Source organism: Dromiciops gliroides, chromosome 4, assembly GCF_019393635.1.
Source record: "Dromiciops gliroides isolate mDroGli1 chromosome 4, mDroGli1.pri, whole genome shotgun sequence".
NCBI lineage: Eukaryota > Metazoa > Chordata > Mammalia > Microbiotheria > Microbiotheriidae > Dromiciops > Dromiciops gliroides.
In genome coordinates, this window is record NC_057864.1 from 337419025 (window position 1) to 337444537 (window position 25513).

General features: G+C 38.4%; 1 protein-coding gene across 2 annotated transcripts in view; it reads left to right on the top strand.

Annotated features, from left to right (window-relative positions):
- Positions 1–205: 205 nt before the first annotated feature.
- The window catches only part of LOC122754436 (sine oculis binding protein homolog), a 233796-nt gene continuing 208488 nt past the window's right edge, over positions 206–25513 (top strand). For both annotated transcript variants that reach the window (XM_044002848.1, XM_044002849.1), the window contains exon 1: positions 206–332. In XM_044002848.1, the coding sequence (XP_043858783.1) occupies positions 237–332 (96 nt within the window). In that variant the 5' untranslated portion in view covers positions 206–236. The remainder of the gene's footprint in view (positions 333–25513) is intronic.

The window sequence follows — 25513 nt, forward strand, 5'->3', positions numbered from 1 at the left end:
CTCTGACAGTCACTGACGTCTATTGCCGCTAGAAGAGTTCCCGCTCCCCTAGCTCCTGATCCCCTTTCCCTACCTCCGGCACCTCTGCCTCTTCCTCCTCCTCCTCCTCTTCCTCCTCCTCCTCCTCTTCCTTTACCGCCACCGGCAGCACCGGCGGCCGCCGCGGCCGAGGCACCCAGGCAGGCGGCGGCGGCGGGAGCAGCCATTTCATCACCCCAGAAACCAGACACAAAAACATGGCAGAAATGGAGAAAGAAGGGAGACCTCCCGAAAATAAAAGGAGCAGGAAACCGGCTCACCCTGTGAAAAGGGAGATCAATGAGGAAATGAAGGTATTTATAAACCCCAGTGGCTGGGTAAAGCTTTCTTTTTTTCTTTTCCTCTCCCCCCCCCCCCCCCCCCCCGCAGTTGCATTGATTTTTTTTTTTTAAGGGATCGCTTGTCAATTTCTGTAGGATGCACTGAATGTCTCAGCTCCGCCTCCCGGGTGGAAAATAGGGGCTAACTCCCAGCCTTCAATCCTGCAAATCGACTCCTTTGACTGACATAGAGAGGGAGAGGGAGAGGAAGGGAGAGAAGGAGAGAGGGGGAAAGAGAGAGAGGGAAAGAGAGAGGAAAGAGAAGAGTCCTCACACACAATACTTAGTCAAATAAAACCCAGGGAGTTACGGACACATCCAGGAAAAGAGGAGGGGAATAGGGGACGGGTGGGGCATAAAGAAAGCTTGACTAATCGTTTGTGCAGTTCCTTCTGATAAAACCTTTCTCCCTGGGAACCCTCCAAAGTTAGGGAGCTGCCTTGATGGGGCAGACACCTCTGGAAAAGCGTTGTCTTTCGCCTTCCTCTTTTGCTCCTTTCTCCCCCCCCCCCCTTTAAAATAGCCAGCTCCAACGGTATAATTAAATTGTCAAAGTGAAATGTTATGGACTGAACCGCACATAATTTTTATGCTACTCTAAGGGACTCCCCTTTTCCCCCGTTTTCTCTCTCCCCGACTCTTTTCTTTCACTCCCTTTCTACCCCACCTCCTTTTTTTTTTTTTTGCTTCCCCCCCTTACATGCTTCACTTCACAGTTAATCAAACCCGAGTAAGTCCTGTTGAAAGAAAGCTGTCTGAAGGGGCTGCTTTTGACAGCAGTGTATTTATTGTTTCAGAGGGGGGTAGCCCCGGTGTCCTATCTGATATAAAGACCTGCCAGTCCAGCTGTGTTCCAGAGGTTGTGCAGAAGGTTGGCACTCCAGATGTTCAGATTCTAGCGGTTGCACAAGAACACAGCTCAGGACTTTTTTTTTTTTCCATGAGGTTGCAGCTTTTGGCTAGATGAGAGTTTTTTCTCTGTTGACTTTACACGTCTGTTCTGGTGTTGCTTCCTCTCCCCCCCCCCCCCTTCCTTCGGTCTTTTTTTTTTTTTCCTGAGTCACAAACAGGTAATAGGTAATAGAAAATTTAGTTTCCAGCCCTTTGAATCTGCTAGGGCATTGCTTGCATAGAATACTTTAAACTGGCCCATTTGGTCACTTTAAAAAATCTTTTAATTCACCTTGTTGAACCAGATGTTTAAGTTTATGTTTGAAAAACCCAACTTAAAGAAACTAGTATTCTATTATGACAAGCTTAGCGGATTTTAATTTTTTATCAGACCCCCTCTTCCATTTTATCACATATTCCTTGCTGCTTGTATGTATATAATAAATATTACATACACATGTGCTTATTGTTTGCATGATATCTTTCTCCCCTTTCTTTCCTGCCTGAAATGTCAGTGCCCATCTGGATTTTAATGCTAGGATTTTCTTCATCTGTGGGTGAGGGACTTAGTGTCTAGAAAGGTGGGAAATGAATGTATAGATGGAATAAGTATGTGGTTTTGATATAATAAGGGGAAACTGCCTTGGAAATGGATGGCTTTTCATGGAAATCACCAATGATTCTAAGAATGGACAGTTGTTTCTTTGAAAGATCAGAAGTTGGTGTTTTTTGATGGGGCTTTCAGGAGTCGGATACCCCATAGTAAATAAGACTGCTATTCTAAATCCCTCTCCATCTCCTCTTGTCCTAATTGCCAGCTTTCTTTTTCCATTTCATATTATATTGGGAATAGCAGAGTGAGGGGTGAAGAGCTTTGCAGAATAGATCACACTATGCCCTGCCCCTTTAAAACATTTTTTTCAATGTGATCTATATAGATTGCAGCTTTTAAGTTTCGTAGGTTCTAGAATTACAAATTAGCTAATTTTAATCAAAACATGTGAAATGTTATCCTGGCTGGATATAAAGGCTGACTGTGCTGGATCCTCTGGATTTGTTTTGTTTACTTTGGCTACAGGCACACTCAGCGGTTTGGGAGATAGTTGTTCTTCTACAGTATAACAGATGTTTGTCTGAACTAGTGAGGAAGAAACAAAAACAACATTGTGTGAAGGGGGAAAATTACACAATTTTAAACTAATGCTTTAGGACTAAGTATTGGAATTAACCTCGGTGCACAGAATTTCTTTTTTTTTTTAAATCATTGCTAGCCGAAGCTACAAACCCCCAAGATTTCAATCTAGAGCAGTAAATCAAAGGAAAGTCATCAGTTTAATAATTCAATTACCTTGGAGATCTGTATTTTTCTCTTTGATCTGGAATAATATAAGTGAGCCCTGGGTGAAGTTTTTATGCCTTCTCTGTGCCAATCGTTTCTGTTAGCCATGAAATCTCATTTCAAATAGTATTGTTTAATACTTACCCCTCTGATATAACAAATTAACCTTACAGAGGGTAGAAGTGTTATTTGTCCTCTCTGATAATAATACTGCTTTTAATAAAAACCCACGGGGAGGCTTTTTTTAGAGCCCCCATAAACCTAAAGAAGACTGGAGTAACATAACAAATTGGTTATACTGTATAAATATGTGCAACAAAATGTCACAGAGAACACAATGTGCCCTTGTGGAGTTTCATATCTGTAATGCTCAAGCTGCCTGACTGTGTTTCCCTTCATCTGAACTGCTTTCATCTGGACCAGTGTAAAATAAGCTCTGGTAAGTAATCACGGCAGAGCAGAAAGAAAGGAATGTATACAGCAGTAGACAGCCTAAGCTGTAAAAACTGTAACCCGAGCAGCCACAGTGGATCAGATATCAAGGCTTTAAGGTAGGGGAAATGAAAGAGGGAAAGACGAGAGAGGGAATGGAAAAGTCAGCTTGGAAAGTGAAGGATCAGGAGGAGGGCCCCCTTAGGGAAATTTGGCTCAGGGATTAGGGAATTTTATCGTGGTGTACAGTGACCTACTCAAGTTTCAGCCCTCGCTGGATCGAGTTGCTTCCCTTTGCGGGCAGAAAGAAAAAGGACTGGTGTGTATGTGATTTTTTCCCCCTTCGGGTAATAAAAAGACCATTGGTACAAGTGTCTATTTTAAGTACAGCAAATGCAAGGCACTGTGAATGAGCAACGAAATTACCTCATCACAGAGACTTCCTTCAAGATCTTCTGTTTGATATAGTCATATATTTGCTCGAAGATGGCTAGAGAAGACAAACAGAATCTGAGGTTTTCACATGACACCAGCAATGTCACTAACAGCCTGGTTTTAATATGGCTGGAAGCTAATGGTGGTCGCTGTTTCATTATATCAGATATTAAGTTACATTTTCCTTATCACTAGACTAATGTACATGACAATTGTAACAAATTTAAATTTGATACAATACAATTCTGCGTGCAAAAAGCACACGACTGCAGTTTCTTTCTACCGTACTTTGATGGAAATATATTCAAACAGAAATGTTTTTTCACTGTGACCTTTACAATGTTTCATTCTTTATCTTTGGTTTCTATTCTTTCTCCTTCTTTTTCTCCTACTTCTTATATTTTTATGTTCATTTTTTTAAATAAATGAATTCGGGTTACTTTCTTATAGCCTATGATTGGTATGCCTTGTTTAAATGTTTCCTACATGAGAGGAATTCCTTTTTTAAAGGATGGCTCTGAGATTATACCTTGTATTTACTCATATAGTAAGTTTGTCAAGTATTTTTGCATGCATCTTTTGGTTTGAATTTCATAACAACACTGTGAGGTAAGTAGAGCCAATATCTTCATTTGACAAAGAAAGAAATTGAGGCTCAGAGAAGTGGCCCATGGTCACACAGCTAGTAGAAGGAAAAGCAGAGACTCCAACTTACCCAGAATTTTCTAGATCTAAATCTGGTGTTCTTCCACTGAGGCCATGCTGCCTTTTGCTACACCATACTGGTTCCTAATATTGGGATCACATCAAATATTGCTTCTTGTTAGAATGTTATGAACAATTTTGCATGATGTAAAATTGGGATATTTATTTGTAGGAATATCTGACACATTTAAGGACATTAGATTTTAGTAGCTTACTCTGTATAGTAAAGTGAAAACTACTATCTTCACAAATGTTAGTGTACATGTACATATATTTATTATATATAATATATGCATATGCATGCATTTAAGTGCATATATGTGTGTATGTATGTATACAGACAGGATGCCCCGAAATGGCTTAGATAATTGCACTGTGTGTTTATGACAGCTTAAGAAGTCTATCAGCTGGTTGCATAGAATTTACCAAACACTTGACAATGAACCATGAATGTTATATACCCATATGACTCAAACTATCCAACAGATGATTAGATTGTTTGGGTCAGATTTTCATCCAGTGTAACTACTTGGGGGAAAAAAGCTCAAAATTATTAGATCAAACACCTTGCCCTGGAAACTCTCCTACTCAAAATTAATTAATGCATCTGCAACGGTTGGCTTCTTTATCAATCGCACAACTACAGATTAATCTGTGTTAAAATTTCGGAGGGCTGTCTCTTGTGCTCAAAGAGTTTGCTATCTATAAATATTCTCAGTAAGTAATTTTTATCTAAAATTGGGCTTCATTCCTGATGCCTACAGCTTAAGACAGGTCCATCTGTTAGGGTTTAGTTGTAAACTCATCAGAAGGTTCTCCAGTTTGGGTTCTAACATTCCCAATTTGGTATTGAAAAAAGGAGCTGTGTCAAGATGTAAAAATCTTGATATAGACACCATAGCTTATGTATAGAGTGCCCTTAGTTGGTTTGTGTCTTTTAAAAGGCAGAAGGGAGATAGAGTGGGGGAAGTTAAAGTAGTTACAAATTTAAAAGCCACTAATAACAATAAAATGAGCATATTCAAGGTGTGACCATGGAAACCATGTCCTGGTGTCAGACCCAGTTGTTCAGGGATGCCTGGAAAATGTAATTATTTTTGAGATGGCTTAGTCCAAAATTCCAACTGTGGCAGGCACCTTTTATCAATCTTCCTCAAATGAGCAGTAGCCGTGAGGGTATAATCATATGGTACATAGGAGAAGCCAACTTGAAGTTATCTCCTAGGCCTCAAGACCTGGTTGTAGTCCATTGTAGTAAGATCATGGGTTGCCATTTATCAATCCCCATTACTCCATTGATAAACCGCAGCGATACCACTTGAGGACTCAGTTCAGTTCAATCTCATTCAAGGAGCATTATCCAGCACCCCTTCTGAACTAGGAATTGTGCTTCTGGGGGTGGGGAGGGGGAAGGGGGGATTGGGAGGTATTGAAAGGCAAAAATGAAATAGTCCTTATCTGTGAGCTGCTCAAATTCTACTGGACGTGGATCAGTCAAAGGTGGCAGTACTGGGAAGATCCTCGAATTTTAGTTGGAAGGCATAGAGTGAGATATATATATATATATTTGGCTCCATTCATATTAGGGATCCTTAGATAACTTTCCATTTCTGTCTAAGTGTAATGGTGGGCACATTCTGAGGTGTGGCGTGGATGTCTAAGCTTCATCCAACTCGTGGGTCCCAGAGACAAGGAAATGGAAAGGAACCACTCTACTTCCTCCAGAATCTGAAATAAACATTTGAACTAAAAGAAAATGAGTCTGACAGACTCGTTCCTTTCTGCGTTTCCTGCCTTGGAGTTTGCCAAGCATTGCTCTGAGGAGCCAAGGCCTGCTCCCCTTGTGTGAAAGACTCATAGAAAAGAGGAGGTAACATAGATTTTTTTCTTCTGCAAAAAGGAGGGAGAGAGAGAGGAAAAACAAGCCCTGAAAAAGGACACACATGTCAGTGAGCACCAGAGAGTTTTTTAAATGGAAGGGGGTACCGGGGAAAGGTTAGACTTCTCTTGTGCGCTAATGAGATGTATCCTTTACTGAGAGCCTTTGTCATTTGGTGGAAATATTTTTCTTTAGCTGTCTAGTATCAGCAGTAGTGTCAATACGTGAAGGTAGATTATACAAATACAAAATCTAAACATTTCCACTGCGGAATGGCAAACTAGTTACACATGCAATTTCAATCTAATGAGTATTGAAGTTCATTTGCTGAAAGAAATAAGATGTTATAAGGTAATATGAGGAAAAAATAAATTGTGCTAATTTGAAATGCTAAGTAAACGATATCTAGGAAAACAGAGATAAATGAGGTCAGAAAGATATCCTGAACATATATTTTAGGATCTGAAGATGGATAGGTATTAATATCTCTTACATAACCAAAGGTCTGTGGAATTCTGCACTGCTTTAAGTCCAAGGGTTTTTGGCAAGGACAGGAGAATAATGTAGCAAATCTTTGTGATTTTGAGTACAGTCCAGCAGCTGTGTGTGATAGAGCTCACAGCTGCACACAGCTGCACACCTGCCACTCCGGCTACAGAATTACCAAGAGGCCCTGCTTTCAGTTTCACAGAATTTATTTGACCCTTTCAGGATACTTGGATGCATAGGCAGCAGATGAAAGCTTGGGAGAGATGACTGTCTGTTACATGCCACAACAACATATTTGAAGATGCACCGAACTTTTCATTCATTTACTCATTTATTTATTCAGCAAGCATTTATTAAGCACCTAGTGTGTATTGCATCTTTGGGCAAGTTATTTCATCTCTCCATAATGTTAGTTTTCTCATTTGTAAAGTGGGAGTGGGCGACCTTTTGTACTGGCTGGCCTTGAATTTGGAAGGTCCTTTCCAACCTTTTACCTATGAACTTAAAAGATCATAGATAAAGGAGATGTTATTCTGCGTAAGTTTGGATTTTATGTGCATGAGTACATAATTTCAGAGTACCAATATCAAACTCACTCAAACTAGGTACCTGAGAGAACAGAGAACATGCCCTTCTTTTCATTCTCAGTTCAGACCCAAGTTGCTTTTATTAGCATGACAATGTATAGTACTTTATCACCATCAGCCCAGTTCCATTTTTCCCACTGTCATTATTTGTTAGAATAAACAAGACACCTCGATCATATTAGGAAAGATTCTAGCCCTCAAAGGGCTTCTCATTGAAAAGTCACACTGAAGGCAAAAGCAACAAAAGGCAGCGTCCAAAGTTAACATCTCTATGAAGAAAATGTCCCCTTTCTTCACTTCACTGGCCAATTTTCTTAGAAGTTTCAGTCTCGTAAGTGAAAACTGAAACGTGAAACAAAATGAAAGCCCAACTGATTTATTTTTCACTCTTTAAAAGTTTCCAATGGTATATTTTCATCTTGGGCAGCAGCATTATTAAATATAAATAAGTAAAACACTGAGCCAGATTTGAGAGGGCTAGCATAGATTCGGGACAAGGCATATGCTGGAGAAGGCAGTCAGAAATTCTATTCTAATCTAGTTCAATTACTAATTCACTCTGAAACTTTAGACAAGCTTCTTAATCCCTTTTGCAGATTCAGTTACTTCACCTCTAATAGTAGGTCAAATGGTACCTTACAGAAAACTGTCATCAATGTCAGCCCTTAGAAAGGGAGGTTGAGGAGGAGACATGAGATTTTCAAACAGGACTTTATAATGGATAGTCGAGCTCTGGGTTTGAGATGAAGAAATGTGGTCATGGGTATACCACTTAATCTCTATGTTTACTAGTTGTGTGATAATGAATGTGGTACAGACTTTTGGAGCCACAGTTTCTTCAAATCTTTAAAATAGGAGTAATAATATAGGTGGAACAGTGGATAGAGCACTGGACCTGGAGTCAGGAAGATCCATCTCCTTGAGTTCAAATCTGGCCTCAGAGACTTCCTAGCTGTGTGACCCTGGCCAAGTCACTTAACCCTGTTTGCCTCAGTTTCCTCATTTGTAAAATGAGCTGGAGAAGGAAATAGCAAACCACCCCTGTATCTTTGCTAAGAAAATCCCAAATGGGGTCATGAAGAATTTGACTTGCTTGAAATGACTGAACAACAATATTATTTTCACTAGCTTCCTTGCAAGGTCATTATGGATGAAGTACTTCACAAACTTTAAAGTATTATATAAATTGACTATTATTATTTTTTTTAAACTTGTTTCATTCATCTTGTGTTGAGATTTCTTAGTTGTACTCAGTTGTCTTTATTTCAACTTGTGACATTTTTGCTACTTTTATTTCTTTAATTCCTTCAATGTGATCCATTTTGTTGTGTATTAAGAAAATTGTAGTTTTGATTTTTAGTTCTTCTGTTGGCATAGTTTGAGCTTTCTTTTGGCATTCTTGTCTCTGCTTTTTATAATTCAAAATATTGCTTCATTTCTTAATTTATAATTTTTCTTTTGTTTGCTCATTTCTTTGATTTTTTTATCCCCTAAAACCATTTGTTTTTAGGGTTTCTGGTATTCCCCCCTTATTCTTGTTATTCTTTTGTGGTTCTTGAGAACAATATTGAAAAGCTAGGCTTTCTTGTGATGTCAAATTTGATCAACTTCCAGGAAGTTGTCCATTATCATATTATGGATACAGCTTTAATTAGCAGGCACAGCTGCATTTTTCCTTCCCCTTAAATTGTACAGGATTATGAGTTTCTTTTCTCTTTAAAATAGTGACAATTTGTGCTCCACATACTACTATGACTTGTGCCAGTAGATGTTTTGAAGTTATATTTTATGATCCACAATTCCTCTTTATCCTTATGGACACATAGGAATTTTTTTCTGAGGCAATTGGGGTTAAGTGCCTTGCCCAAGGTCACACAGCTATTAAGTATCAAGTGTCTGAGGTTGGATTTGAACTCAGGTCCTTCTGACTCCAGGACCAGTGCCACTGTGCCACCTAGCTGCCCCACACATAGGCTTTTCTGATCTTCCTATGTTTGAGGTTACCCTTAATCCAAACCCCAAAAGACCTCTTCTGAATTTTGTTAGAAATTACATTACATTACTCTTTGAGAAACCATTTAAATTTGTTGCCAACTTTTATTTGTCCCTATAGAATACATGCTCTTTGATGATAGCCACTATCTTACTTTTATATCTGAATCTCCAGCACCTCTCACATTCTCAGCACTTAACAAATGCTCACTGATTGTTTGGAAGTACTATGGTGGACATTGTGAGAAATAAAAAAGAATTAAAATGTTTGTGTTTGGGGCAGCTAGGTGGCACAGTAGATAAAGTACCAGCCCTGGATTCAGGAGGACCTGAGTTCAAATCCAGCCTCAGACACTTGACACTTACTAGCTGTGTGACCCTGGGCAAGTCACTTAACCCTCATTGCCCCACCAAAAAAAAAATGTATGTGTCTGTCTTCAAGTAGTCTGGCTGGGGAGACTGACATTACACTTGAACTGGGTTGAAGAGGGGAGAGGAGAGAAGTGGGGAGGAGAGAATTTTAAAATTATTCTTGCTTCTGTTCTTTATTAGGATGAACATCAGAGACAAGATTTTATAAAACTTTGAAAATTTTCTGTTCTATTTTATGGGTTATAATATTGAAAAATATTAATGCAGAGGAGTAGATATATTGGACATAATTGGAAAAGACAACTTACTTTTTATTGTTTCAGTGCTGTCTGCCCTTATGTTCTTACAACAGTTCAATGCTTACAAGATGAATAATTAAATTTAACAGCCATTCATTAATAATGATGCCATAGTAGAAGCCCTGGATTTAGATACAAAGTATCTAGGTTTGAATCCTGGCTCTACCATTACCTATGTGATTTTGGACAAGTTGCAACATTTCTGAGCCTAAAATTAAATTATCTTGAAGGTCACTTAAGGCTCTAAATCTATTATTATTTCACACTAAACCCCTTCAGGATTGGGGGGCGGGGCGGGGGGGGGGGACTCTGTCATCTTGTGGGAGAGATACAGGTGGTAAAGGACGGTGTAATGGATCAAGTGCCAGATCTGGTGTCAGGGAGTTATGTATTCAGATGAAGGTTTAATAGTTCTCAAAGGAGGTAGCATTAAGGTTGGAAAGTTGAGCAGGACACAGATTATGGAAGATTATGGAAGACCTTAAATGCTGGATTGAGGATTTGTATTTTATCTCAGAGGCAACAGGGTTTTGAGCATGGGAATGCTCAGATCAGTATCTCAGTAAAAAGGTGACTTTGCCAGTTGAATAGATGATGTATTGGAAAAAACCGAGATTGGAAGTGAGAAGATCAATTAGGAGACTGTCTTGAAGATTTTGTATATGTACTGCAGAAATGTATTATTATTTTAAGAAGTAATTATTATTTTCAAAGTGCTATACATTTTATCTACCAGTATAGAAGAAAATGGCAGGATAGATAAAGTAAAAAAAATTATGTTGTGCTTTTGAAAACACATAGTATTTACATTTGTATATGTGATATTTGACATCCTGGAAATTAATTTTAACCCCTCCAGAAATATCAGTTATGAAAACCCAGTACAGGAAGAATGTGATAACTGGGAATTTTTCTTTCATATGTCTTTCCTCCACTGTTGTCAGCAGTGTGCTGGTATTTATTTAACAACCAGATCTTCAACAACAACAACAACAACAACAACAACAGAAGACACTTTTAAGTTTAACCTGCATCATGAACATTTTCTCCATCACCTTCTTAAGTCTAGACAATGAACAAAACAATAAATTGAGCCCAATTTTTTAGCAATTGCCAATTTTTGAAGTGTAAGTGCTCGTACAAAAAAATGAACAACCAGCTTTCATACTCCTTCAGTCTTATGTTTACTTTATTCTCTCTTAGAATTTACCTGGAAGTTGGGGAGGAGATAGAAATCTGAATATAGTGTGCTGACTAAGCACTTTGAGTTCCAAAATAAACAGATGGAATTATGATATCAACAAAGTCACAATTAAGAAGATTAAGTACCATATATAGCAAGTATCCAATATTGTCAACAAAGCAAGTACTTAATAGAATGGGTAACTATGAATAAAATTGAAAACAAGATAAATTTCAATGATAGACATATACTACTTTAGGAATTAACTTCGTGTCTATAATAAGAACATTTTTGTGATATTTATCTTTTATAACCTTTGGATCTTTAATCTACTGATCAAATGAGACAGCATTTGTTGTTCAGTTGTTTTTTAGTCATGTCTGACTTACTGTGACACCACTTGGGGTTTTATTGGCAAAGATACTGACTATTTCCTTCTCTAACTCATTTTACAGATGAGGAAACTGAGGCAAATAGGGTTAAGTGACTTGCCCATGGTCACACAGCTAGTAAGTGTTTGAGGTTGGATTTAAGCTCTGATCTTCCTGACTTCTGGCCCAGTGCACTGTGTAGCTGCTCTAATAGAATAAAATAATAATACATGCAAAGAATTTTGCAAAGCTTAAAACTCAATACAAATTTAAATTATTATTTATACTATTGTCAGGGGCTAAATGTACATTTAAACTGTGTTGGTACAGTGGGATACAATAGAAAGACCACCATAATAGAAGTGAAGAGACTTGGATTTTAGTCCTGGATTTTCCATTAACTTACTGTGTGACCTTTCATGCATTGTTTAAACTCTCTGAGCTTTAGTTTTCTTATCTGAGGAACAGATAATTCCACTTGCTCTGCCTATCTCAAAAGTTTATTGTAAGGATCAAATGTGATCATACATGAGAATGTGCTTTTTAAAAATTAAAAGGAATTTATGAAGGGAGGAAGGAAGGAAAAAAAGAAAAAGGAGGAAGAAAGGATGGAAGAAAGCAAAGAGGGAAATAAATAAAGAAGGAAGAAGAAAGAAAGGATACTAGGAGGGAAGGAAGTAAAGAAGGAAGGAAAAAGAAAGGATGGAAGAAAGAAGGAAATGAAGGAAAAAGGAAGGAAGGAAAAGAGGAAGAAAAAGAAAGAAAGGATGAAAGAAAGGGAAGAAATGAAAGAAGGAAGGAAGGAAAAGAGGAAGAAAAAGAAAGAAAGGATGAAAGAAAGGGAAGAAATGAAAGAAGGAAGGAAGAAAAAAGAGAAAGGATGGAAGAATGAAGGAAAGAAGGAAAGAAGAAAGGAAGGAAACAAACACTTAGATTCAGTACCAAGTGCTTTAGGTGAGGGAGGGAATAAGCATTTAGATAGTGCCTACTATGTGCCATCCACTGTGTTAAGCACTTTACAAATACCATCTCATTTCCTATACTGATATAAAATAGGAGTATAATAGCCTTCTTTTTAAAAAAATTCATTTTTCACAGTGATACTTAAATGCATCTGTAATCTCATCAATATGTGTACTCCCCACCAATGGTGCTGATTGCCAAAAATTCAAATCTTTTCATCCTGTATGACTCTTGGTGTTTTCCCATGAATCTCCATGCAATATGTTGATGGCCTACCAATAGATTATTTGTTGGATTCCAATGGAGCACTTGTAGCCCATCCAATTATTTTGCACTTGAATTCTCTGGTGGGCATGTCTCCTTTCTGGTCATGTATTTCTCCAATAAGATATTTTCATACCACTTTCCTGGAAAGTTCTTTGGTAGTTAGTATGTTGCAACTTACCCATAACCCCTGTGTCCCTCTCCTTTGCTCTTTGGGTGACCTACAACTTTGATTGTTCAGAGATAATAATAAGTGGTTTTGGATCTCATAGGGGAGACTGCGATGTTCTGGGGCTTGATAGAATGTGAATAATGATATCCATAAACAAAACCCTGTGTTAGATGTTACCCTCTACAGGGAATCCCATTTTGATCTGGATTTCATGCTTTAAAAAAATAGTTTTACTGATATCTTGTTTTTGCATTACCTACCTTTCCCATTGTATCTCTCCTGTCATTGTCTTTCCCAGAGACCTATCTTTTAAGATAAAGAACAAAAAAAGAGGAAGAAAAAATTGAGTAGAACTATCCAACATATTAAAAAAGTCTGACATGAGCAGTGTTCCATGATCATAGTCCCTCACCTCTACAAAGAAGTGTGGTGAAGTGTTCGCACTTATCTTTTCATTGAGGTCAAGCTTGGTCATTTCAATTTTTCAGCATTTAATTTCAATTCTTTTGTTATTATCCTTTTGATTTACTTTGTTGTAGTTATTATATATTGTTCTTCAAACTCCACTTATTTCACTTTGTAGCAGCCCGTGTGTTTCCATGAGTCTCTGTATTCATCATGTTTGCCATTTCTTATAGAATAGTAATATTCCATTACATTTATTTACCCATCAATGTCCTTCTACTCTATTAACAAGTCTTTGCTACCATAAAAAATGGCTGTTATAACTATTTTGGTGTATATAGGTAGAGCCCTTTCTTTTGCCTTAGTCTCCTTCTTAACTGTAGCAGAGAAACAACTATGGAGAGTGTGTTTACCTGTTTTTCTGCTTTATTTGATATTAAGAATTCATTTTGGGGCAGCTAGATGGCGCAGTGAATAGAGCACCGGCCCTGGAGTCTGGAGTACCTGAGTTCAAATCTGGCCTCAGACACTTAACACTTACTAGCTGTGTGACCCTGGGCAAGTCACTTAACCCCAGTTGCCTCACTAAAAAAAAAAAAAGAATTAGTTTGTCCAGGGGGCAGCTAGGTGCAGTGGATAAAAAAAGTATTCTCTGGACCTTTCAGTAAAGTGTGTAACTGTGAAGGTGAGATCTCCTGTAGAATACTGTTTGGAAAAGACTATTTCCTTCCCATAACTTTATCATAGATTCCCTTGATGCATAAGTCAGTCTTTATAAATATTATCCCAATCTGTTCTGAGGCTTTAGAGGCATTTGGAAAAGAGTCTAAAATACAAATACCAATAGCTCTTTCTTATGTTTGGGCTTTATCTCACATAAGGCAAGGGTTGTAGATTTAGGGGACATCCACAGATGTGAACCTCAAGGGGAAGTCAGGCAACAAGGGAAAGCTGAAACCAAGGTGGCCATTGGACATCTTTGTGCCATGGGAATAGGAGGAAGGGAGTTCAACAATGGTCCTTGGAGATACTACTTCTCGGTCTGAGTGCTCCCAGCTTCTGTCTGGGAGATAGCTAGGGTCTCATCTCCTCCTTCAGGGCAGAAGTGACATGGTGCTAGAAACCAAAATCTCCAAAATTAGGTCCACAAAGTGAGGCAGCATTATATAGTGCATAGGGAATGGTATTAGAAAACAGGAATATCTAGGTTCAAATATTATCTAAGGCACTGGCTGTGCAATCCTGTGCAAATCATTTAGGCTGTCTGTCTCAGTATCCTCATTTGTAAAATGAGGGGGTTGGACTTGATGGCTTCTTTTTCTCTCAAGCTATGTTTCTATGACCCTTTTGATAGAGTGGTTACATTTATTGAGGTATTCCAGAACAGCTCACTTCCTAGAGTCAAAGAGGCCAGAGGGGGCGGCTAGGTGGCGCAGTGGATAAAGCACCGGCCCTGGATTCAGGAGTTCCTGAGTTCAAATCCAGCCTCAGACACTTGACACTTACTAGCTGTGTGACCCTGGGCAAGTCACTTAACCCCCATTGCCCTGCAAAAAAAAAAAAACCCAAAACAAACAAACAACAAAAAAAACCCAAAGAGGCCAGGACCAGGTATTTTATAGGGAGGGCCAGCATCTTACTAAGGTACAATAGGATGATTTACCCCCTCTCATGTTACATGGAAGGAGGCACCAAATAGTGAGGTTGAATGGGGCACAGAAGTTTCTAATGTGAAAGTTTTCAAGTATAGAAGGTTATGGAGAAATGAAAGAATACCAGATGGGAGGAGGGGGCAGGTGTAGAACAAAGATAGCCTGTTCCAGGAAAGGCCAGGTTCTCCAAATGAGAAGATTTTTTCTTCCTTTTTTTTTTTTTTTTTTGGCGGGACAATGGGGGTTAAGTGACTTGCCCAGGGTCACACAGCTAGTAAGTGTCAAGTGTCTGAGGTCGGATTTGAACTCAGGAACTCCTGAATCCAGGGCCGGTGCTTTATCCACTGCGCCACCTAGCTGCCCCCCAAATGAGAAGATTTTTTAAACATTCCTCAAGGATTTTGTGGAGATAAGATAGTAAGTGTATGGATCAATAATTGTCAATATTTTCTGGGTCATTTTTAGTGACAATAGTGAGGACCCCCTCATTTTACAGATGAGGATACTGAGGCAGAGAGCCTACATGATTTGCCCAGGATCACACAGCCAGTGTCTTAGATAATATTTGAACCTAGGTATTCTTGTCTTCCAAGATTTTCTTCCAAGTATTTGCTATCCTTCTATATTTCAGATATTCATCTGTGCCTTCAGAATTGTGGTCTCTTTGGTCCAGTCCAGATGGGCATTTCCACATTCTCATGTAACATACTGGGAACTATGGGGTTATATTTCTCAGTATAAGTAGGAATTTCTTAATGAGTTTATCAGAAATGCTTCTGATGCTAAGGAGCTATGACATCTTTTAATTTCATAGGATTTTAGAGCTGGAAAGGACTTCAAGAGGTCATTTAATCTTGCCCTAGATCATGTCACTGTTCCAATCAAAAGCCTTCGTTGGCTTTACATTGCCTTAAAAAGAAAGTAAAACTCGGCAGCCTGGGACCTCCACAATCTGGCAATATCCTTCCTTTACAGACATATTTCTCACTTTCTTTCTTTCTTTCTTTGGTTGGGCAATGGTGGTTAAGTGACTTGCCCAGGGTCACATAGCTAATAAGTGTCAAGTGTCTGAGGCCGGACTCGAACTCAGGTACTCCTGAATCCAGGGCCGGTGCTTTATCCACTGTGCCACCTAGCCGCCCCTCTACTTTCTTTTTTTCAGGGACACTGCAGACAAATTCGATTATTCTGTTTTCTTGATATAAAGTCAGTGCTTCCCTGCCTTTGCATTTTGCTCCCTTTTCCTAGAGTCCCTTCCCAATTCCTACATGCTTAAACCTACCCATCATTTGGGGTCAAACTCAAATGCTACCTTCTCTGTAAAGCCTTCCTTTATCCCCTACAAGCAGGTTTGAACAACCCTGCCTGTGAACCCTTATTTGCTCTCTCTATATTTTATAACACATCATATTCTGCCTTATGTTATAGTCATTTACATGCTTATTTTCTCCTACTAGATGCTAAGCTGATTGAAGGAGGGACTATATCTTATTCATCTATGAGTCTTACATAGCACTCAGCATAGGATTCTATACATAGTTTGCCATCAGTCATTATTTGTTCAATTAAAATTAGTTGGATGTAAGCCACACAAAGTAGAGGGTTGTATGTTAAAGGGAAGCAAATTCTACAATCTCTCTTGGCACAATAACTTGTTTTTATTATTATTTAAAAGACAATTCCTTATGTTGAGCCTAAATATCACTTTCTGTATTTTAAATCCATTTTCCCCTATATAGAAACCCTAGAATATATCATATACCTGGTGATAGATAATTCCTAAAATACCTACCTCACAACATTATTGTAATGAAAATACTTTGTATACCATAAAATGGTATATAAATGTGAACTATTATTATTATTGTGCTTGCTGAGTTTCAACCCTGAGAACCAACAAATTACAAGAATGTGCTTTATTGATTTGGTTCAGGTTAGTATCAGGCCCATTCAGAAGCAAGAGTTGAAGCTCCTGCTAGGAAAATGCAGAAGGTCTGGGCTTGAATCTTTCTTTATTCATTATGTGCATATCAGAGTGTGATTACAATCCAGCTTCTATGCTATGCACCTAGCTCACATTGTCTTATCAAGCTTACTTTTTACTTTCACATTTATGGCTTCCATGTTGAAATATTTAGAGGCATGTGTTTGGGTTTTATGATACAAGGTAATGTTCAGCTTTGCTTTTATGGACGTTGTTAGGGTCCCATCATTATGGCCTGCAGAGGTCCCATTACCTTTGACAAAGCTCTGCCCAAGAGAGTAGGGAAGAGCTCAAAAGGTGTTGGTCAAGGATGAACTTACCACTGATCCTGTGACATGTTATCACTGTCTTGCCTTTTGATATATAATTCCCTCCTCAGCTCTACCTCCTAGAATTCCTCTCCTCCTTCAAGACATCTCAAGCACTACATTCAACATGTGAAGTCTTTCCTGTTCTTTTGTCCTAACTGCTAGTATCCTCCCCCTAAACTATCTTGTAGCAAACGACTTTGTATTTTTTCTGGTTCTGTGTATTAGATATGTTTATTTTCCCCCATTTCTTTTTTTTTTTCAAGTATTTTTTTTGTGGGCCAATGAGGGTTAAGTGATTTGCCCAGGGTCACAAAGCTAGTGTCAAGTGTCAGAGGCCAGATTTGAACTCAGGTCCTCCTGCATACAGGGCTGGTGCTTTACCCACTGTGCCACCTAGCTGCTCCCCATTTCAATTTAATACCTCCTCCATTATAACATAAATTCCCTATAAATATTGTTTAATTCATTGTATTTGTATCACCAGTGCCTAGCTAGTGGACTGCTCAGTTAAAACTCAAGTAGTTTGCAGTTCAACTCAAATCTAATTGATTTTCTTCAGGCACATAGGATGTAAGAGAGCCCAAAGATAATAAATAGACAGGCACTCAGGGAAAGTCACCCATATATCCAAGTTCCCTGTGGTGGTGCTGTTCTGCTAGAAGATCCATCTTGCTTGTCTTCCTTGCAAAATGCATAGCTCTATCCCCGTAGTGCAATGGGCTAACTGAATTCCAGACCAGGGTTATCCTTACTTTTGTCTACTGCCTCCAGGCAACCTTAGAACAGAAGAGAGGCTGATATGCCCTTTTTAGGGCTAATGGGTGTAGTAGCTGCTACCCTCCTTCTCCACAGATCAACTCCTACTTTGCTAATCATAGTAACTGAGCCTTCTTTCTTTCCTTTCTTGGAGGAAGAAGGGTACCCCTATCTCATCATGTACCCCTGGTAGGGGATCAACTAAAGACTACAAAGGTCTTGCCAATTATGTTGGTGTTTCCTGAATTAGGGGTTCTGCCTATATGGTTTGCCTCAGTGCATCCTAGCCTAGAAGTCTTCCTTTCTTCTTTTCTTCCTTTCTTCCTTCCTTTCTTGCTTCCTTCCTTCTTTCCTTTCATCCTTCCTTCATCTTCATCTTTCTCTCTCCTCTCCTTCCTTTTTTCCTTCCTTCCTCTTCATCTTTTTCTCCTCTCTTCTCCCTCCCTCCCTCCTTCCTTCTTTCCTTCCTCCCTTTCTTTCTCTCTCTCTCTCTCTTAGTTTTATTGATGTGTTTTGTTTTACATTACAAACATTTACAGATTACTCCCATTTAGTGAGAGGCCCCCTGTAACAAAGTAAAACAACTAAGTAAAAGTAATAATACAATGATCTCATCTGAAAGTGCATGTAACATTTCACATCTGTAACAACCCACTACCTCTTGATTAAAAAAAATAAATCTATTTTCTCACCCTGTTCCCACCCCATTGGGAAAAATAAAAACAAATTTCTTGTAAAAAACATGGATACTCAAGCAAAACTCTCAGTGTCTATAAACAGAAATAAGCATCATTCTTATTTTTCACCCTAATCAGTTAATAATCAATCAATAAATATTTATTAAGCTCCTAATATGTTCTAGGTATTGTGTTAAGTTCTGGGCATACAAAGAAAGACAAAAGGCAGTCCCTGCTCTCAAAGAGCTTACATTCCTTTAGGGAAGATAACAGAAAAACAACTCAGCAAACCTGTTATACAGGATAAATTGGAAATCATCAAGTGAGGGAAGACACTAGTTAAGGGGCACCTGGAAAGGCATCTTGTAGAAGGGGGGATTTAAGCTGGGACTTGAAGGAAGCCAAGAAGCAGAGATAAAGAGGGAGAACATTACAGTCATGAGGGACAACCAGTGAAAATGCCCTGATTCCGAAGGTGGAGTGTGTTGTTCAAGGAATTGCAAGGAGGCCAGTGCCACTGGATTGCAAAGTATATGATTTAAGAAGACTGGAAAGATATGTGTGTGTGTGGGGGGGGGCAGGTTATGAAGGGCTTGGAATGCCAAACAGATGATTTTATATTTGATCCTGGGGAAGATAGGGAGCTATGGAAATTTATTGAGTATGGGGGTGACATGGTTAGACTTGCATTTTAGGAAGATCCCTTTGTGATGAACAGAGGATGGACTGGAATGGGAAGAGACTTGAGGCGAGTTTACCAACCAGGAGGTTATTGTGGAAGTTTGGGGGTGATGTAAAGAGGGTCTGTACCAGGGCGGTGAGAATGTTACAGGAGAGAAGGGGGTATATGTTAGAGATGTCACTAAGGTAAAATTGACTGGACTGCCATACTTGTGCTGTGGCAATAGATCGGTCACATCAATTAAATGCACAAGATTCTTGGGTACAAGAAGACCTGAGAAATCCTTTAAGGTTTTGTTTCGGCCTTTCTCAATACTCTCAGAAGCACTGCCTCCTCCCAACCCAAAATATCCTCAGTTGGTTGAATTCACTTTTATAAGCTATCAAAGAATATTCGCCCTGTCAGAATCCCTAAAGCCACATCATGCTTGTAGGGGGGTGGTAGCCCAAATGACCCCAAATCCTCAATAAGTTAATGATAACTCTCCTCTGAGGAGATTTCTTCTTCCCTCAGAGTAACTATTCAATCTAGATTATTGTTCTCTTTTCTCCCTTGCTTTCCCATCTCTGGCCAAATCTACACTTTAAGTTCTGTACAGAAGGTCCATGACCAGGTCTTAAAGACTGAAACACACTGACCTAAGAAGGCCATTGTTTCTGTTTATTGCCTTTTGAGGATAGATTTTAAAAAAAATGATAGGCTTAAATACCGCTGCTAGGTTTATATCCCAAAGACATCCCCCAAAAGAGAAAAAGACCTATTTGTACAAAAAAGATTTATAGCAGCTCTTTTTGTGGTGGCTAAGAATTAGAAATCAAAGGAATGTCCATCAATTGGGGAATGGTTAAACAAGTTGTGGTATATGATGGTGATGGAATATTATTGTGCTATAAGAAATTACAAGCTGGAAAGACTTGTATGAACTGAATATAGTGAAGAAATCAGAACCAAGAGAACATTGTGTTCAGAGACAGCAATATTGCTTGCTGTGAAAGACTTAACTTCTCAAGAATACAATGATCCAAGAAAATCTCAAAGGACTATTGATGAAACATACTATCCACCTCCAAAGAAAGAACTGATATTGATGGAACACAGACTGTAGCATGCTATTTTTCACTTTTTTTAATTTTTTACTTTTATTCAAGTTTTCTTATACAAAATGACTAATTTGGTAATATTTCACATAATCGTATGTGTATTACCCATATCTGATTGCTTATTGTCTCAGGGAGGGGTAAGAGATAAAAACTGGAACCCCAAACTATAAATAAAAATGTTTATTACTTAAAAAAATAAAATGTCAGGCTTAGAAGTAGTAGTGCTGTTGTACTGAAGGCCACAGAGAAACCAACCAGTAAATCAGTAAGCATTTATTTCATGCTTACTGGGTGCCAGACACTGTGCTAAGTGCTTGGGATACAAATAAAAATAATGAAACAATCTCTTTAAAAGAGTTGTTCTATGAGGTAGAGCTGATAAGAGAATGCATTCCAGACAAGGAGATCAGCCGGTACCAAGCCACACAGATGAAAGACAGAATGTCATGTGTGAGGAACAGAAAAAAGGTCCAGATTGGCTGGATCACAGTGCAGAAGGAAAAAAATGATGCACAATGAGGCTGAAAAGATAGATTGGGGCCAAATTATGAAGGTCTTTAAAATCTTTTTTTGGTCCCAGAGGCAAGAGGGAGCAGCTGGAGTTTATCGAGTAGGTGAATGACATTGTCAGGTCTCCACTTAAGGAAAATCACATTGACAGTAGTGTGAGGATGGATGGAGTGGAGAGAGATTCGAGCAAGGGAGACCAGTTAGGAGGCTATTAAAAATTATCTAGGTAAGAGGTGATGAGGGCCTGAACTAAAGTGGTAATTTATGTGAGTCAAGAGATAAGATGTCCTACAGCTAAAAACAATATGGTCTGGCAACTGATTAGATATGTGGTGTCAAGGCTACAAACCTACGAAATGAATATTTGTGGTACCTTTAACGGAAATAGAGAAGTTTGAAGGGGGGGGGCATAGAGGAAAGGTAAAAAAGTCAATTTTGTACATATATTTAATGTGTCCAGGACATCTAGTTTGAAATGTCCAATAATTAACGGAGGAGTGAAATTCCCAGGAGATACTGGGGCTGGATGTATGGATCTGTGAGAAATCTGCATAGAGATGATACTTATACCCATGGAAGCTGATGAAGTCACCTGAGTATGTGTAAAGAGAGGGGAAGAGAAGTCCCAGGACAGAACCTTGAAGAACATCAATGGTTACCAGGCATGATACTGATGTTGAACCAGTGGAGGAGATTGGGAAGGAAGTGTAAGACAAATAGTGAGAGAACCAGCAAGCATTCCTATCTTTCTTGACCATGTATTGCTTCCATAATGCCTTTGAAGTTTTGAAGTGGTAGAGTTAAGAAGAGGGAGGAGGTGCTCTGTTGTAAGCCTGTTTTACTTGTCCCTGGTATCATAATCCCTGTCTGCTAGAGACTTGTAATCTCTGACTCTAACAGGCCCAAGAAAACAGAGGAAGGGTTCAGAGGGTGTTGTAAAGGATTTAACAGTCACTGACTTGGTGACAAAGACTCATCACTTCATAACCCTTTAGCATATGCCGTGTCTATAGCCTTAAGCAGTTGGTAGCATAGTCCGATGAACAAGACGTCTCCCCAGGGATGCATGGAACATAAGGGAATACAAACATCAATGTACAGGGAAACTACAGAGCTAACTAGAATCTCTAGAGAGGAACTATTTTGCCATGAAAAGGTCTCACCTGGCTCCCTTGCCAACCTCCCTTCCAAAAAGCCCATCTCAATTGCTACAGTATATCAGGCCAGCTTGACATTAACCCAGAAGCCCATGCTTTCCTTGCATTCTTCTGTAGCCTGCAGGCAGCTTCAGAGTGGGAGAGGGACTGGTGACTTCATTTACATTATTAGCAACAGCTGCTGTCTTCAAGCCCCATGTATCAATTTCACTATCTTCCTGATTAGGGTAAATTTTTTTTTTAATAGTTAACTTGAAAATCATAAAAAAATGCAAACTCATATTAAGTACTCTATGAAGTCAAGTATCTGAGAACCACAATTAAACACAATTAAAAACCTGGGATTAAAAATACAGATTAGGTTCCATGTATCACAGAAATCTTGAATTATATTCTGCCAAATATGGGTCTGAAAAAATGAGTGGATCTGTACCTTGATCTAAACAAAGAAATGGATTCTTTTGTAAGAGAAGACAGATTTATAAATTATGCATTATGGATCCTACATCTACTACAGAAGTTAGATGGAGCTATGACGATGACAAAGTTCGTTCATTCATTCATTCATTCATTCATTCATTCAACAATTAGGAAGAATCCATGATTCAATGTGCACTTTAATTGAATTGGATTCAACAAATAATCTATTAAATGTGAACAACATTCAAGGCATTATACTTGATATAGATACAGAGAGCTTACAATCAAGTTTCAGTGATGTATGCAAAAATTGATAAAATGCAAATTAGAATATGATAAATGCTTAAAACAAACATAATTAAGAGGTGCTATTAGTAGAGATGAAGAGAAGATACTCACTGACTGGTTGGGTTGGGTAAGAGGAGGGAGGAAGATTATCTTAGGCATCCATATATAATGATAGAAATGAAAAGTCTCAGAATTAGAAGGATACTGAGAGGCCATGCGGTCCAACCCATATCTGAACCAGAATTCCTTCTACAACACGCTTGACAAGTGGTCATTTAGTCATTGTCTGAAGACTCTTTATGAGAAGAAAGTAATTTTTTCCTAAGGTAGCCTCATTCCCCTTTCCGTTAGCTGTAGTGGACATTATTCAAAAAAGTTTGGACCCAGTGTTTTGCCCTTACTTTATGTTCATTGTAGTGTTAGGGTAGACAAAGAGCTAAGAGCAACTTGACTTCTACTTACTTTGAGAGGACTATGAGAATCTTTACAAACCATAAGAAGGCAAGTTTCCCATTTTACAATATGTCTAAGCCATTTAGGTGTAACGATTGGAATGACGCCACCTGCTGGATACTTACTGTAGAAGAGTTCTGCCCATGAAGGGAAGGTCTTTGAGGGCAAGACCAGGAGTCAGGAAGTGACGCGGGCTAGTGGGAGGAGGAAGGAAGAGACTGGCGCTCGGTCTCACGCTCTTTCCTTTGGACTCTGGTGGAGAGCGGAGCTAGAAATGTGCTCTCCCTTTAATAGATAGGAATCTAGGCCTTTCTCTCTCTTTACCAAATTCTTATTCTCCTTAATAAATGCTTAAAAGTCTAACTCTTGCTAAAGCTTATAATTTATTGGCGACCACTCATTAGATATTTTAGACAGTTTAGCTAGAATTTTAGCCCTTAACATAGGTTTTGACTCCCTGTCTGATGGGGGAGGGATTTGTTTAATGTGAGATTAGGTTAGTAACACTACTTCTTATTTTCAAGTCAGACATTAAGTTGAGTGAAAGAAGTGAGATAATAAGGGATAATAGCATCTCACAAAAGAAGTGCTCTTCTGATTTAATAGGGAAATATTTAGCAAAAGCCTCCTAGGTGGTGGTATTCTTGAAGTTACTAGGTTTATTCTTCTTATTGATCATACCTTATTTAATTAATAGAATGTAGAAATGATCAGCCATCACAAAGAATAAACCCTTTACAGGAGCAATGTTGGCTGGCTGGATGTGGGGTGTTTGTTTTATTCTTTTAAATTTCTGGCATATCACTAAATCCTATTTTGACTCAGAGCTCTGTGCTAAAGGAAGGGTCTACCATCCTGTGGGTGGTTTGAAATGCCAGGTTTGTTTTTGCAGAAATAGTAGTGAAATAGCTTTTCATTTATCTGCAATCCCAATTGAAATCTAAAGATATGAAATTCAAGAAAACTTGAAACACTGGTGTTGTTTTCGCACCTTAGAGGTAGAATTAGTGATGTGCTGGAGCCAGCCTGTATTGGCTCTGAAAACCAACTGTTAAATTTGTTGTGCAAGCATTTATACCAGAAATCAGTAAATTGTACAAATCAGGGAGTGATCTAATGCTTGTTGATTGTCTAGACTTAAGAAAGTGATGGAAAAATGTTAATAATGCATATTAAATTTAAAAGTGTGTCATGTTTATATCTCCCCTCCTCTCTAAGCTGTTTGTTAAGCATTTACCAGCACACCCTTGGTTAAAACCCTAATACATTATTTCAGTACATAAATTACAAATTAAAATATAATTCTGAAATTCTAATTTCCACATAGCAGAATCCAAGAGTGTTTGCACTAAAAGGAAAATATGAAATGGTAGTTGGTGGCAACCAAGCCAGGTATCTTATTTATATCATCACATGGTTATCCATACATCACAAAAGAATATCAAAACATACAGTTTTATATCTCGTTTTGAAATTTACAGTTGGTAAGACTGTAAAATTTCAGATTTGTTGGACTGATAGCATGAGCTTGAAGAATCAATTCCATAATGACTATCTTTTTTTTTTTTTTTTTGCGGGGCAAGGGGGGTTAAGTGACTTGCCCAGGGTCACACAGCTAGTAAGTATCAAGTGTCTGAGGCCGGATTTGAACTCAGGTACTCCTGAATCCAGGGCCGGTGCTTTATCCACTGCACCACCTAGCTGCCCCCATAATGATTATAAAATTTGTTGGCAGTTAATTTTAAAGATATCTACATTTCATACTGGCACCTAGCATAATATCTGGCACACGGTAGGTGCTTAAGAAATATTTGCTGGATTAAACTGAATTTTGAGGCAAAAGGAGACAATACAACTGTCCTTGGGTTCATCCAGCAAGAAAATATAGTCAATTAAATGAAATTAATATTTCTGGATGTTTAAATTTTAATTTTGGGTATGTGAACCAAAAAGGAGTATAAGATTTTTTTTAAAACAAAACAAAACAAAACAAAACTCTTCCTACTCAATGAAAAATGAAAAAGAAAGCTTGTATTCTTACTTGTCCTATTTTACATAGTGACAATGGAGAAATTATTTCTTTATTGAGATATTAGTTGATCCAAGGCATTCATGTTAAGAATTCACATCTGAGTTAGAAAGCTATTCCAATTTAAATTAATCTGTAGCACTGAAAAGGTTGATTAATTGTTTTCATAAGGAAGTCTTTTGTTCTCATCTAGTTTTGTGTTTCATTTTTCAATATTTTTATAGAAGCATGTTACATAAATTTTCTGATGAATATAGGCTAAAAATATGACCTCTCTTTTCTTATCTTCTTTAAATAAAAAATCTAAAGGTATATCGTAATTGCACATAGCATCCTGGGATTTAAATGTGTTATATA